Source organism: Balaenoptera borealis (assembly GCF_965194805.1).
Source record: "Balaenoptera borealis genome assembly, chromosome: 1".
Classification (NCBI taxonomy): Eukaryota; Metazoa; Chordata; class Mammalia; order Artiodactyla; family Balaenopteridae; genus Balaenoptera; species Balaenoptera borealis.
In genome coordinates this window covers 113741320-113753707 of record NC_138860.1, presented here as the reverse complement: position 1 = coordinate 113753707, position 12388 = coordinate 113741320, and the positions used below count along the sequence as shown (strand labels likewise).

Genomic DNA, 12388 nt, shown 5'->3' with positions numbered 1-12388 from the left:
TGTGCCCCACTTAACATTCTGGGTTTTTTTTAACACCCTTGTTAACCTACCTCATCTCCCCCTGTTATCCAGTCAGCTGGTACCATCCCGCATTACCTAGAGTCTCCTCAGCCACAGCTGCCTGCACCAGTTGTCCCCATGCTCTACTAAGTCACGAGGCAAGAAATGGGAAAAGGCAAAAGAGGCACATGAAAGGAAGAACTGAGGGAAAATTCCTTCTTCTTATAGCTACAGCCGTTATTGCAAGGTGTAGCCTCAGCCAATAAAGATGCACCTGGTGTTTGCAGGTGCACCACACCTACAGCTGGAGAGCTAAAGGTGTCTGTGGAACTCACTCCCTCAAACCAATCTCCCTTCCAGCACATGGATCCCTCTGACCCAAATGAGTTCACTGAAAGGTTTTCAAGGTAGCTGTTTCAAAGGCATGCTAAAACCAAGCTCTCTTTATGACAGTAAGACTTTTTCTAGAAGATGTTTTCAGGTTCTGTGTTACAATTTGTGCATAGAGAAAACAGATGATCTATGCTGTCAAATGTGGTCCTCAGACCAGCAGCAACAACATCGTATGGGCCTGTTAAAAAAAATATGCATTGAGTAATTAATTTAAAAAAATAAAGCATACAATTCAATGGTAAAAAAAAAAATATGCAGTCTGTTACCCTATGAAAACTGAATCTGCATGTTAACAAGACCCCCAGGTGATTCATATGCACATTAAAGTTTAGAAAGCACTGGTCTAATGTCTGTCTGTTTATAACTTCCAACTCCAAAAGCGAAATGGGTATACCACTCTCAGGCAAAAGCAATATGAATACCCATACTATAAAACATATTTTAAAGTAATTTTTTGCTCTACAGAGTAAAGTTTACTGTAAGTATCCAGCTCCTTGCTCACACCTAATATGTAATTTAATTTATAAAAATGAGTTTACACACAACACGCTTATTTACTATGTAAAGCTGGATGCAACTGTATTTCTCTGAAACACTAGTTTTGCTACGAGAAGCAATTTTGCAAAAGGTGGTAAAACCCTCAAAATCCATAATCCTGAAAAACAGACCACATGGGGAATGAAAAGGATGAGACTTGGAAATCAGGACAGTAGGTAAATTAGGAAGAGAGGGTCCAGGCTTTTAAGACAGTGATTTTTCGAGGACAGTCATTCACAGTGCAAAGAGATTTTCTCTAGACAGTTTGGGGGGTTGTTCTGTGTTTTAAGATACAGTTTTTACTGTTACATAGAAGTAATTATCTTTACTATTAAGTTATGGCATAGTATTCCACTGATATATCAGTCTTTATAATCTCTTCCTCAAAAGGAACAAATTGGGGCTTCCCTGATGGCGCAGTGGTTGAGAGTCTGCCTGCCAATGCAGGGGACACGGGTTTGGGCCCTGGTCTGGGAGGATCCCACATGCCGCGGAGCAACTGGGCCCATGAGCCACAATTACTGAGCCTGCACTTCTAGAGCCTGTGCTCCGCAACAAGAGAGGCCGCGATGATGAGAGGCCCGTGCACCGCGATGAAGAGTGGCCCCCACTTGCCACAACTAGAGAAAGCCCTGGCACAGAAACGAAGACCCAACACAGCCATAGATGGATGGATGGATTAATTAATTAAAAAAAAAAAAGGAACAAATTGAAAGAAAACCATAAAATCATTCTTAATTTCATAAGCATTTTACAACCAAGGGTCTTGCCTTCTAAAATCTGATTCTGGCCACCATCATCTCTTGCCTCAATTATTACAATAGCCACCAGCCAGTATCCCCAAATGCACCATTACCCAACAGTCTATTCTCAACACTGCAGCCAGAGCAATCTTGTTACAATATCTTTCAGATCACACCATTCTGCTGCTCAAACTCTCCAATGGCTCTTTCTCACTCAGAGTAAAAGTTTAACAATGGCCTACAAGGCTATATGCAGCCCTACACCTGTCCCCCAGGTAACCCTCTGACTCTTCACTCCAGGAGCCACCTGGCCTGTTTACTAGGGCTTGGGCACTTCAGACAAGCTCCCACCTCAGGACCTTCGCACGTGCTTTTCCTTCTGCCTGGAGTCCTCGTTTCCCCAGATATCCACTTAGCTCACCTCCTTCAAATCTTCGTTCAAATGTCATCTTCCCAGTGAGGTCCTCCCTGATCACCTTACTTTAAATTGTACTCCCCCAGGAGTAATTCCTAGCCCTGTTGCTTTTTCTCCACTGAACCTGCTAAAATATGCATAATTTTTTGCTTCTGATCTCTCTTCACTAGAATGTAAGCTTCAGGTGTACAAGAATTTTTGTCTGTTTTGTTCATTGCTGTATCTCCAACACCTGGAGGAGTGTCTAGAGTACTCAGTAGATGCTTTCTGAATAAATCAATCAACACTTTAGGAAACAACCATGTTAGAAGGTGGAAAAAACTCATTATTTGCACTAACTCCAAAGTATCCCCTTTCTGTGCCACAGAAGCTAGCAAAGTACCTGAGACCTGGTATGCACTCAAAGCTAATTCACCAGACTACAACCTCCCACCTGAACATAGCAGTATTTAAAAGTTGAAAGAAATGGTGAAATGATAAATGGTTCTTTTGTCTAAAAAAAGAAAGGGGCAGGTGGGAGCTATGTGGCATTTTGTTTCACCAAGCAGCAACGAAATGCCAAAGTGGGCCACACAGGTGCGTCCCGCTGGAAAAGCTCATCGCAGGAGCAGCTCTGGCACCACTGGAAGCAACAGAGCAGGAACTGACTCCAGAAGCAGGTGCTCTGCTCTCTCCTGAGGCCTTTGCTACCTGAGCATCTTTCCGGATGGGGCAGGAGGGTAGGGAGGAAGGGAGGTGTTACTACTAATGGCTCATCTATCGTCCAGACCAGGACTAAGTTATTCAGGCACGTGAGGACAAAGGGAAGCAATACAAAGAACTCAGAGCAGTCTTAGTGGAACTTTTTCCTTTTGCCATAGCTATACCACTTATCACTATATGGTTCCCTTCATTGCCCACAGAGAGAATAACTTTTTTTTTTTTTAATCAATATTTTCCTTTGAAGGCAGTAAGATTTTCCACATTCTACTCTAGAGTTTTTGTTTGTTTTTTATTCCTTAAGATTTCTAAGAGTTGGCAGGATAGGACAGGAGAATAGCTGGGCCTCAGTCCCCAGAGCACCTGCTGCCTAGTCCTTGGAAGGAACATTCTGAGAGCAAGTGCATTTTTAAGCCTTCTAGAATTCTGCCTGATTTACAGCGTCCTCTCAGAGAACAAAAATATGATTATATGGGACTTCAGGATAAATCTATTTTAGGCCACTCTGGCAGAGACTGTTTTAAAGAGAATGAAAGTCAGCGGTTCACGTGGATGCGGTGCCGGCCAGGCCAATCTTCCAAGACAGGCAAACTGTTCCATGCCTTGAGGCCCCCATGTGCAGGGCCGGTCCTGAGGGAAGGCACCACAGTGAAACACTTCCTGGAACCCGCCTTGTTCCTACAACACTTCCAAAACCAGCACTCGGAGCTCAGAGCTCTAGCAATGATTCAAGGTGGCCCCAGAGTAGGAAGGTTTAGTTATCAAAGCAAACAAGCTGAGAAAGCCTAACTTCCCAAATCCACAGTGTGTGAGAGTATAAGCCCTGAGCAATTAAACAGCTATGTGGTCACATACAGATAGCTCTGTCCTGATGGAAAAGTTGATCAGTGTTTATAAAAACGCCCCATCATTGGTACCCTAAAATAACCCAGATAAATCAACAATTCAGAAAGCTGGGTGGCAATAATACAGTCTAGGATAAGGATGCAAAGGAGAGAGAAACCTGGGTTCTGTGGACCTGTCTGACATCAAATCTATGTATAATCTTACTCACACTCTTGGTAAGTATCTTTCTCATACTATATGAACACCTGCTTACCCAACTATCTATTCTCCTTGCAAATGAAAAAAGAAAAAGGCCTTTTATTTGATATCATATCATATTCCACCTCTGTGGGTGGAATATGCAGGGCAAGGTAATCTTTGAGAAATGAACTCATATTTTTCTTGACTACAGCTAACAGCCCCAACTCTGTGTGTGTGTGAGAGTGAGTGTGTGTGTGTGTGTGTGAGTGTGTGTGTGTGTGAGTGTGTGTGTGTGTGTGAGTGTGTGTGTGTGTGAGTGTGTGTGTGTGTGTGTTGTTTCTGTGCAAAACTAAAGAAAGGGAGGCAGGGACCTCATCGTGCTAGGGTGTGCATAGTCCCCCCAAAGAGATCACTACCTAAAATGCAGGCCATGGTATTCACTCTGGGACTTTTAATAACATTTCTTTGCTCTTTAAAATAAATAGAAAGTTGGCACCCTGGTGATAGCTGGCATCACAACTGACAATATCGTTTGCCTATGTATCCAAAAGTGGAATTAAACACAAAAGTGGTTATAATAACCACCTAAAAACAATAATAATCACAGACCAAATCAACTAGCTGTGTCCAAAGACTTAGGGGTTAGCAAGAGAAGATCTTTTTGAATTTGCTTTGAACCTTCAAGTCTACTCCTCCTCTACCCTTTACATTCCCTGGTGGCAGCTCCCATCGGCACCCTCCCTGCCTTTCTGCCATTATGAGTTACAGCCTCTGATCCCTCAGTTGGCAGAGCGGGGAAACTACGGCAGAACCACCTCTGCGGTCCTCAGGCCATTGATCTCAAGTCCAAGAGAGAGAGTGCCAGTTCCCTTTGGGCAGCACAACGGAAAGAACATGAACTTTGGGTCTGCTGCCATGCTGCCACTTACTCATCGTATAAAGGACCGTTTTAACTTTTTTAAAAATTTGCCTCTCACTATCTACGACATTTTTCTTCTCTAAGCCTCCGTTTCATCATTTGTAAAATTAGTATAATAATAATGGTAGGGGTGGTGGCAGTAGTAATAATTACAAGAACAGTGATAATGATGAATACCTACCTCACTGGGTTTCCGTAAGGATTAAATGAACTGATTGGTGCAAAGTACCCAGCAGAGCACCTGGCTGCATTGTTTCAAGAGGTGCTGAGGGGCGCGCTAAGACTCAACAGTGCAGTTCATCTGCAGAAGTGCGCTGGGTTCGGGTTCGATCAAGAGGCAGACCAGCTTTCTAAACTGCTTACTTTCTCTAAAGTCCCTTACTCCCATTCCATAAATGAAGAAAACAACCCTGCCCACCCAGGGACCGCTAGGAGAATCAAATGAAACACTAGACACGAAAGCATTTTGGAAGCAATAAAATTAAAATGATATTACTATGTTTACCTCCCCTCAAGGCTGCCAGCTTGTTCCATTCCAAACCAAGTATTAACCAGCGAGTGTCTCTGCCTGCTGTCCTACGGACCCAAAGAGTTCAGAGCTTTCTTAGCAGGAAAATAGCTCCAACTAAAAACATCTCTATTTTCCTGTGGACTGTACCTGGAATTCCAGGTACATCCTGCAATAAAGATAAAAAGAAATGAGTTTGTTCAATAGAAATAAATGTGTGTGCGTGTCATAGGCAAGCCTCCAAAAGGATGCACCTAGGCACCAAATGGAAACCACGGAATGAGGGAAAGAGCCGTGCCATCAACACTGGCCAGCACAGAGGCCAGCAGCGTTTCTGCAGACCTCCCCTCAGCAGCACCCCTTTGGCCTGACACAAGGGACCAGTAGGGCGCAGACAAGTCCATCCCCTCCTACCAAACTGTTTTCCCTGAATTCTCCATACGTGCCTCTTTTTCCCATTATTAAGGCTCCTGGGAACACAGCCCTACCTAACACTGGCAAGCCTCAGAGGCAGCAGTTAATATTTTTTAAAGATGTGTAGCAGAACAGTTTTTAAAGTGAAAACTTAGCCTTAAGCCCACAGGAGCAAGCATTTACCTTTATAACTTCCCACTTTTCTTAGACACATTACAGGACCTAAGATAAGGCACCAAAAACCTAAGGTAATTTCTAATCAGGAGGCATTATGGTCCTTACACAGTTCTTGTTCGCCAAGAGCATGGTCCTCTCTCCCCACATGCTGTACAATAACCAAGGAACAAGGGAGGGAAGGAAAAGTATGAGTTTTGTCAAAGCAACCACTAACCCTGGGCTGTGGCTTCTGCCCCCGCCTCCTTCACCCTCAGCCACAAGCAGGGAAGGAAGGCTTTCACTGAAGGCCCACACGTGGGTACCTACTGTTCCAGCTAGGGCTCATTTTAGGTGCTGTGCTGTGCTCTTCTCCTCCCTGGCCGCATGTCTAAAGGAGGCCTTCACCCCTTCTGCTGCCAAGAACTCTACAGTAGAGCTCCACAGCCCCGTCAGTGAAACAAGAACGCGAATAAAGAAGGCCCATTACTTGAGGGTCTTTCCATTCTGATGACTTACATACGTCTCTTCTGAGGCCAAAGGGGTTTCATCTGGTTCCAGAATGTCTCACTGGTGGCTACTCATCCGGTATTGAATCAATCAAGGGAAGAGGCTCATTCATTCCGCACTGAGTGTCTCCGACGTAGAGGCTCCAGTGGAGCGGTGGATGGGCTGGAGTCTAGAGCCAAATTGCCTGGGTTCAAGTCCCTGCTCTGCCACTTATTAGATATTTTTTTAATAAAATGTATTTTTTTAAAGATTTATGTATTACTTATTTATTTATTTATTATTGCCTGTGTCGGGTCTTAGCTGGGCACGCGGGATCTTCATTGAGGCACGCGGGATCTTCATTGAGGCACGCGGGATCTTTCGTTGCAGGGCGCAGCCTCTTCGTTGTGGTGTGCAGGCTTCTCTCTAGTTGTGGCGTTCGGGTTTTCTCTTCTCTAGTTGCAGTGCAGAGGCTCCAGGGCGCATGGGCTCAGTAGTTGTGGCGCGCGGGCCTAGTTGCCCCGCGGCATGTGGGCTCTTAGTTCCCTGACAAGGGATCAAACCCGCACCCACTGCATTGTAAGACGGATTCTTCACCACTGGACCACCAGGGAAGACCCACTTATTAGTTACTGAGTCCCAGTTTCCTTGTGAGTAAAATGCAGATGATGATAATGATACTAATACCACCTCACAGGGTTTTCTTATAAAAACAAAATAAATTAGCTGGCAGAGAGCAAGCCCTAGCTGAATGTCAGCCTATGTGCCAGGCACTGTTGCCTTTGTAGCCAAGGAGGCCATATTCTCAGTTTAACTTTGTGAGGCCGCAGTTTGAATTCTAAGATTAAACAGTGCATGCTTTTGGCTACCGGGGGATGGAAGAAGAGAGAATCCAAACCTCAGAATGAAATCCACAGCCCTGTTCTGACATTTAAGGTCCTCCACAATCTACCCTCATCCTTCCTTCCAAACAGACCTCCTCTACATTCCCAACCAGTTCTCTGGGTCATCCGTTCTCTAAAACAACATCAAGCTCCTAACTGCCATGTTCTGTGCTAAGCACTGTTCTCCCCTCTGCTCACCCCAATGCCTTTCCCTTTCTAGATCCTTCCTGGTCTTCAAAACAGAGCTCAACATCTAGGCTTCCACAAAGCCCTCCCCAGCTGCTCTAATCCACCCTCCTGACCCCTCTGAGGTCTTCTGGCTTTTCCTCACCATGCATTGATTATTTTGTTATATGGTTATATTTTATATGCCGAACTAAAGTATAAGCAACTCAAAAGAAGGATGAATCTTACATTTCTTTGTATATCCCTAAGTGACTAGTACTGTGCTTTGCACTCAGCGGAGACTCAGTGAGTAAGTGATTTACTTGACGCTTCAAGAGGGCACAGACGACACACAGCAAACCCATTATCATTTTTTTAAAACACCTTTCTGATCAAGACTCCCTCATAGTGTAGAGATTAAAGGCTCAATCTGTAGACCTAGACTCAGTAGGTTTATGGTTAAATCTGCCACTTAGTAGTTGTATGACCTTGAGGAAGTTACTTAACCTGTCTATGCTTCAGTTTCCCCACCTATAAACTGAAGATAAACAAAGAACCTACATTTCTTAGGGGAGTTATGAGGATGGAATGAGATAATACATTTAAAGCACTTTGAACAGGGCCTGATACACAGTAATTAATTAATTATTATAAATATTCATTATTATATTATCTTCTACTATCTTCTTGAAATTCAGCTCATCCAGAATGCCCCAAAAAAGTATTTTGTAAAGTATGCTGAGCCTATACAGAAAGCTACTGGATGTCAGTACTATATACAAAACATTTCTCCCTTCTTCTTCATTCATTTGGCCCATCAGCTTGTTCAAAAAAGCATCTCTACCTCTGTACTATTGATCAGTTGCCTCAGTTTGTTATAAAATCTGTAATTCTACTGTACCTTCAATCTTACTGTACACTTCAGCAAAGCTTTCAGTGTGTACACAACTCAAAAAAATATTTTACCAGCAGCTTGAAAGAGGAAGGAAGGTCTCAAGCAAAACTGATTCACTATCAAATACATCAAGGCTATACAGAACCACCAAACTCACCACATTCCCATGAAGTACCTTCTTAAGTTATGTTTTTTCATCAATGAAAACAGAAAATTCTGCCTCAAACCCACCAGGTATAATTATACATCTTGTCATCAAAAACAGCACATTTTTCCATCAAGCCATTTCTCTCTCTTTTTTTTTTCTACTACTTTTCAGTGAGATTTTAATTAAGATCAGCTTTAATACACAGGCTAAAAGGCAAATAACTTTTCAATCATGAGACAAAATGAAACTGCTGACAGAGAGAATGGGCAGTTCAAATTCACACACCAGCATTCAAAAAAAAAAAAAAAACTAGCAACTTTCTCTCAAGATATTTGCAACAAGGGGTACATTCTGCTTTCCAATCTCATAAACCAGTTTCTGCAAACTGGCTTCCACTCAGTCTGTGCCTGCATATGGCTCCTGATCTGAGTCAACTGGAGCATTAATGGTGGTCCCGCTTCTTCAGTATAACTGAGAGGTGAAGAGCAGAGTTGTGACTAAGTGAGCTCATGAACTAAGAATATCCTTGCTCATTGTTAGAGGCTATAATTGTTTAGCACAGTACCTGGTTGCAGTGCACACTCAATACATGGTTATTATTATCACTCTCATGTCATCTGTATATGCAATTCAACAGCTAAAACCAAGAGGCTAATCATTTTTTAAGTCAATGTGTTTCTTCCTGAGGCCAGCCAGTTTCCAGAACTGGCCCAACAAATCAGTTCTATGTAGCTCATTATAGAAGAGACACAAAGCAAATTATAACAAAATAGAGCAAATTAGGTTTCCAAATTTGTTAAGTAACCCTGACTGCCACACTAAGACACCATAGGGGATATGATACTTTTATTTAAGCAACAATGTTCCAACCAAATCATTTGCTTCTTCTCATCTCCGACCTCCCATTCTGATGGCCTCTAGGAAGCACAGTGTATTTCTGTACATTTTTTTTTTTTAAATTTTATTTATTTATGGCTGTGTTGGGTCTTCGTTTCTACGCGAGGGCTTTCTCTAGTTACGGCAAGTGGGGGCCACTCTTCATCACGGTGCGCAGGCCTCTCACTATCGCGGCCTCTCTTGGTGCGGAGCACAGGCTCCAGACGCTCAAGCTCAGTAATTGTGGCACACGGGCCCAGTTGCTCCGTGGCATGTGGGATCTTCCCAGACCAGGGCTCGAACCCGTGTCCCCTGCATTGGCAGGCAGATTCTCAATGACTGTGCCACCAGGGAAGCCCTCTGTACATTTTTAATATTTTTATTTTGTTTTGTTTTGTTTTGTTTTTGGCCGCACCATGTGGCTTGTGGGATCCCAGTCCCCCAACCCGGGCCCTCGGCAATCAAAGCACGGAGTCCTAACCACTGGACCGTCAGAGAATTCCCTCTGTACTTTTTTAAAAATTACTTTTTAAAAATTACCTGAAATAGGCAAAATTAAATATTTCCTAAGTAGCCTATGCTAGGAGTGTCACCTCTATGTAAAAGATCTATTTATTTTGTAATAAAGAACAAAAAGGCTTTCTTGAAATTCTTATTTACGACAAGAAAGTAAATGTAATCTACGCATGTAACAAAATTAAGTGGTATTAAACTGCATATTTTTTCTCTAGCCACCTCAACACTGAAGGTTAGTTAGGTATCTGTGTCACTGACATTTGAATGTCTAGCACTTGTCTAGTAAAATATAACATGGGCAAACATACTATGTATCTGTAGTCAAATATTTTATTTCCTTGAAGAACATAAATACTCAAGTTTTGTATAAATATTCCATGTCCTACATTTTTCTAAACTGAAGAGACTGAAGAAAAATATATCCAAAAGAAGATAATGAACATGCAATTTATATTATGCAACTTACCTGCAGTTGCTAAACAGGAACTCATCAGGGCAAAGATGGCAATCACACAATGAGAAGCCATTTTTATTTCTCCAAAAGTCCCGTTCAGTGACCTCAGCCTGCAGTTCTTCAGATTATAGATAATCTTTGCAAATTGGAAGTGGCCTTAAAATCTTTCTGTCCAATTTTCAAATTGCCTGTAAAAATAAACATTTTAAGAAGAAAACTTAATGCAGGTATTTCTTTTCATAAATACACATAAAAGTGAAATGAAGAATTTCTAAAAAGTATAAGATAAATTTATCTTGTGTGCCTAGACAGCACTCAAGCAAATGTTGGGGGTGCAGGGGAGGTAATTACCTAATAAGAATTTTATAGCATATACTTTTGCAAATACATGCTTGTTTTGACATTTTAAATCTTTGGTTTTATATAAAATTTTCAAGAATGTAGAAAAAAATCAAGGTACACCTATAATATAACATCATCAGTTATAAAATAATCAGTGACACTTGAAACATGAACTCCCTAGTGCCAGCATAAAAAACACAAACAACTCTGATTAGAACTCAATCTAAGATGCAAACTATCATATACAGGATAGATAAACAACAAGGTCCTACTGTATAGCACAGGGAACTATATTCAATATCCTGTGATAAACCATGATGGAAAAGAATGTGAAAAAGAATATATATGTGTATAACTGAATCACTTTGCTGTACAGCAGAAATTAACCCAACATTGTAAATCAGCTACATTTCAATAAAATTTTTTTAAAAAAAGAACTCAATCTAATGTTATAGTGGCAGAGTTATCACAGGGATCAAATGGAAACACATTTAGAGTCAACCTGAAAAAATAAAGAACCATTAAAAGACAAGATTCTTATTTCAACTGTTTGCCAACATTTTAATAAGCAAAAATGTCTCTCCCTGTCTCTCAACCCCATCTGAGACTATCTGGTTGCATGACTAGAGGATCCAGAAGGTCTTTTCTAAACTTTTCCTATCCAGAGCCTTGAATGGTGAGTTTTGTGAAGGTTTGCTGAACTGGAATATCCTCCTATGGCCCTAAAGGTCACCTCATTTAGACACTCCAAAGTATTTCCAGCCTTATCTCGTTGAGCCTGGCACAACCCATAAAAGTTGCAATTCAACAAATGTTTACTGAGCACCTACTATGTTCCAGGCATTGTGTAAGGACATGATTCCTGTCAACAGGAAAAAAAATTATCCAACAACTGGATAAAAGTATAAAGACCCTGCCTGATCTAAGCCCTGGGCAAGGCAAGATCTCAGAGTTTCCAGGACCCACCTCAAACAGCTAGAGATCGCAGCCTTGTTACTCTCACCCAGAAAATTGCATCCCCAGAACCAGTTTGCTACCTTTAGAGACAAAGCCAGTTTGGGCACTTGTAGATACAGTATAAAAATATAAAAACAATGGAAAAATGAGTTTCTAATCAAATGGTCTTAGTTCACTGCATCAAGTGTTAAGAGAAAGATATTTAAAATGGTTCCCTGTAGTAGTAACACTAATGGCCCCTGAGAAGGAGAGAAACAGGATGATTGGGGGACAGTGGTGGGAGGGGGCAGGAACCTTTTCACTGAACTCCCATTTGGGTTTTACAAGTATTACCTACCCAGAAATAACAATAAAGTTCTAATTTCAAAAATAATTTTTAGATATGTTTTAAAACTAAACTATTACATATGCAGGAGGTACTGCAGTTCAATCTTGGTATGACAGTGATTTTAAAAGCCTAGTGTGAGTAAATACAGATTATGATGGCAGTTAAACGTCTGCCTAGGTGTGGATCCACTCTGCCACCTACCAAATGGGTGATGTTGACCAGAATACTCTTCATGCATTAAACTATCCTATGGACTGTTGTGAGGATTAAAGGAGTTAATATATATACATTGCTTACAACAGTGCCTAGCACATAATAGGCAATGAATAAATGTTAGCTATTATTATCATGCTTGTCCATTCCCTTTGAGGTATATTTACACCAAGAAAGTGGAGAAATTAGGGTGTGATTATTCACATAATTCTTAGCTACTGGAAAACCAGTTTAGTCTTTTGTTTGCTGCTAAATAAACACTGCAATGGACACAAAAAAGAGATAAGCTAAAGAGTGGAATCACTAAGAGAAAA

At 41.6% G+C, this 12388-nt stretch overlaps 1 protein-coding gene across 13 annotated transcripts in view; it reads right to left on the bottom strand.

The window, feature by feature from the left end:
• TGFBR3 (transforming growth factor beta receptor 3) overlaps positions 1 to 12388 on the bottom strand; it is a 199962-nt gene that overhangs the window by 165439 nt on the left and 22135 nt on the right. For all 13 annotated transcript variants that reach the window (XM_082383857.1, XM_082383859.1, XM_082383853.1 and 10 more), the window contains one exon: positions 10247 to 10422. In XM_082383857.1, coding sequence (XP_082239983.1) covers positions 10247 to 10307 — 61 coding nt within the window. In that variant the 5' untranslated portion in view covers positions 10308 to 10422. The remainder of the gene's footprint in view (positions 1 to 10246; positions 10423 to 12388) is intronic.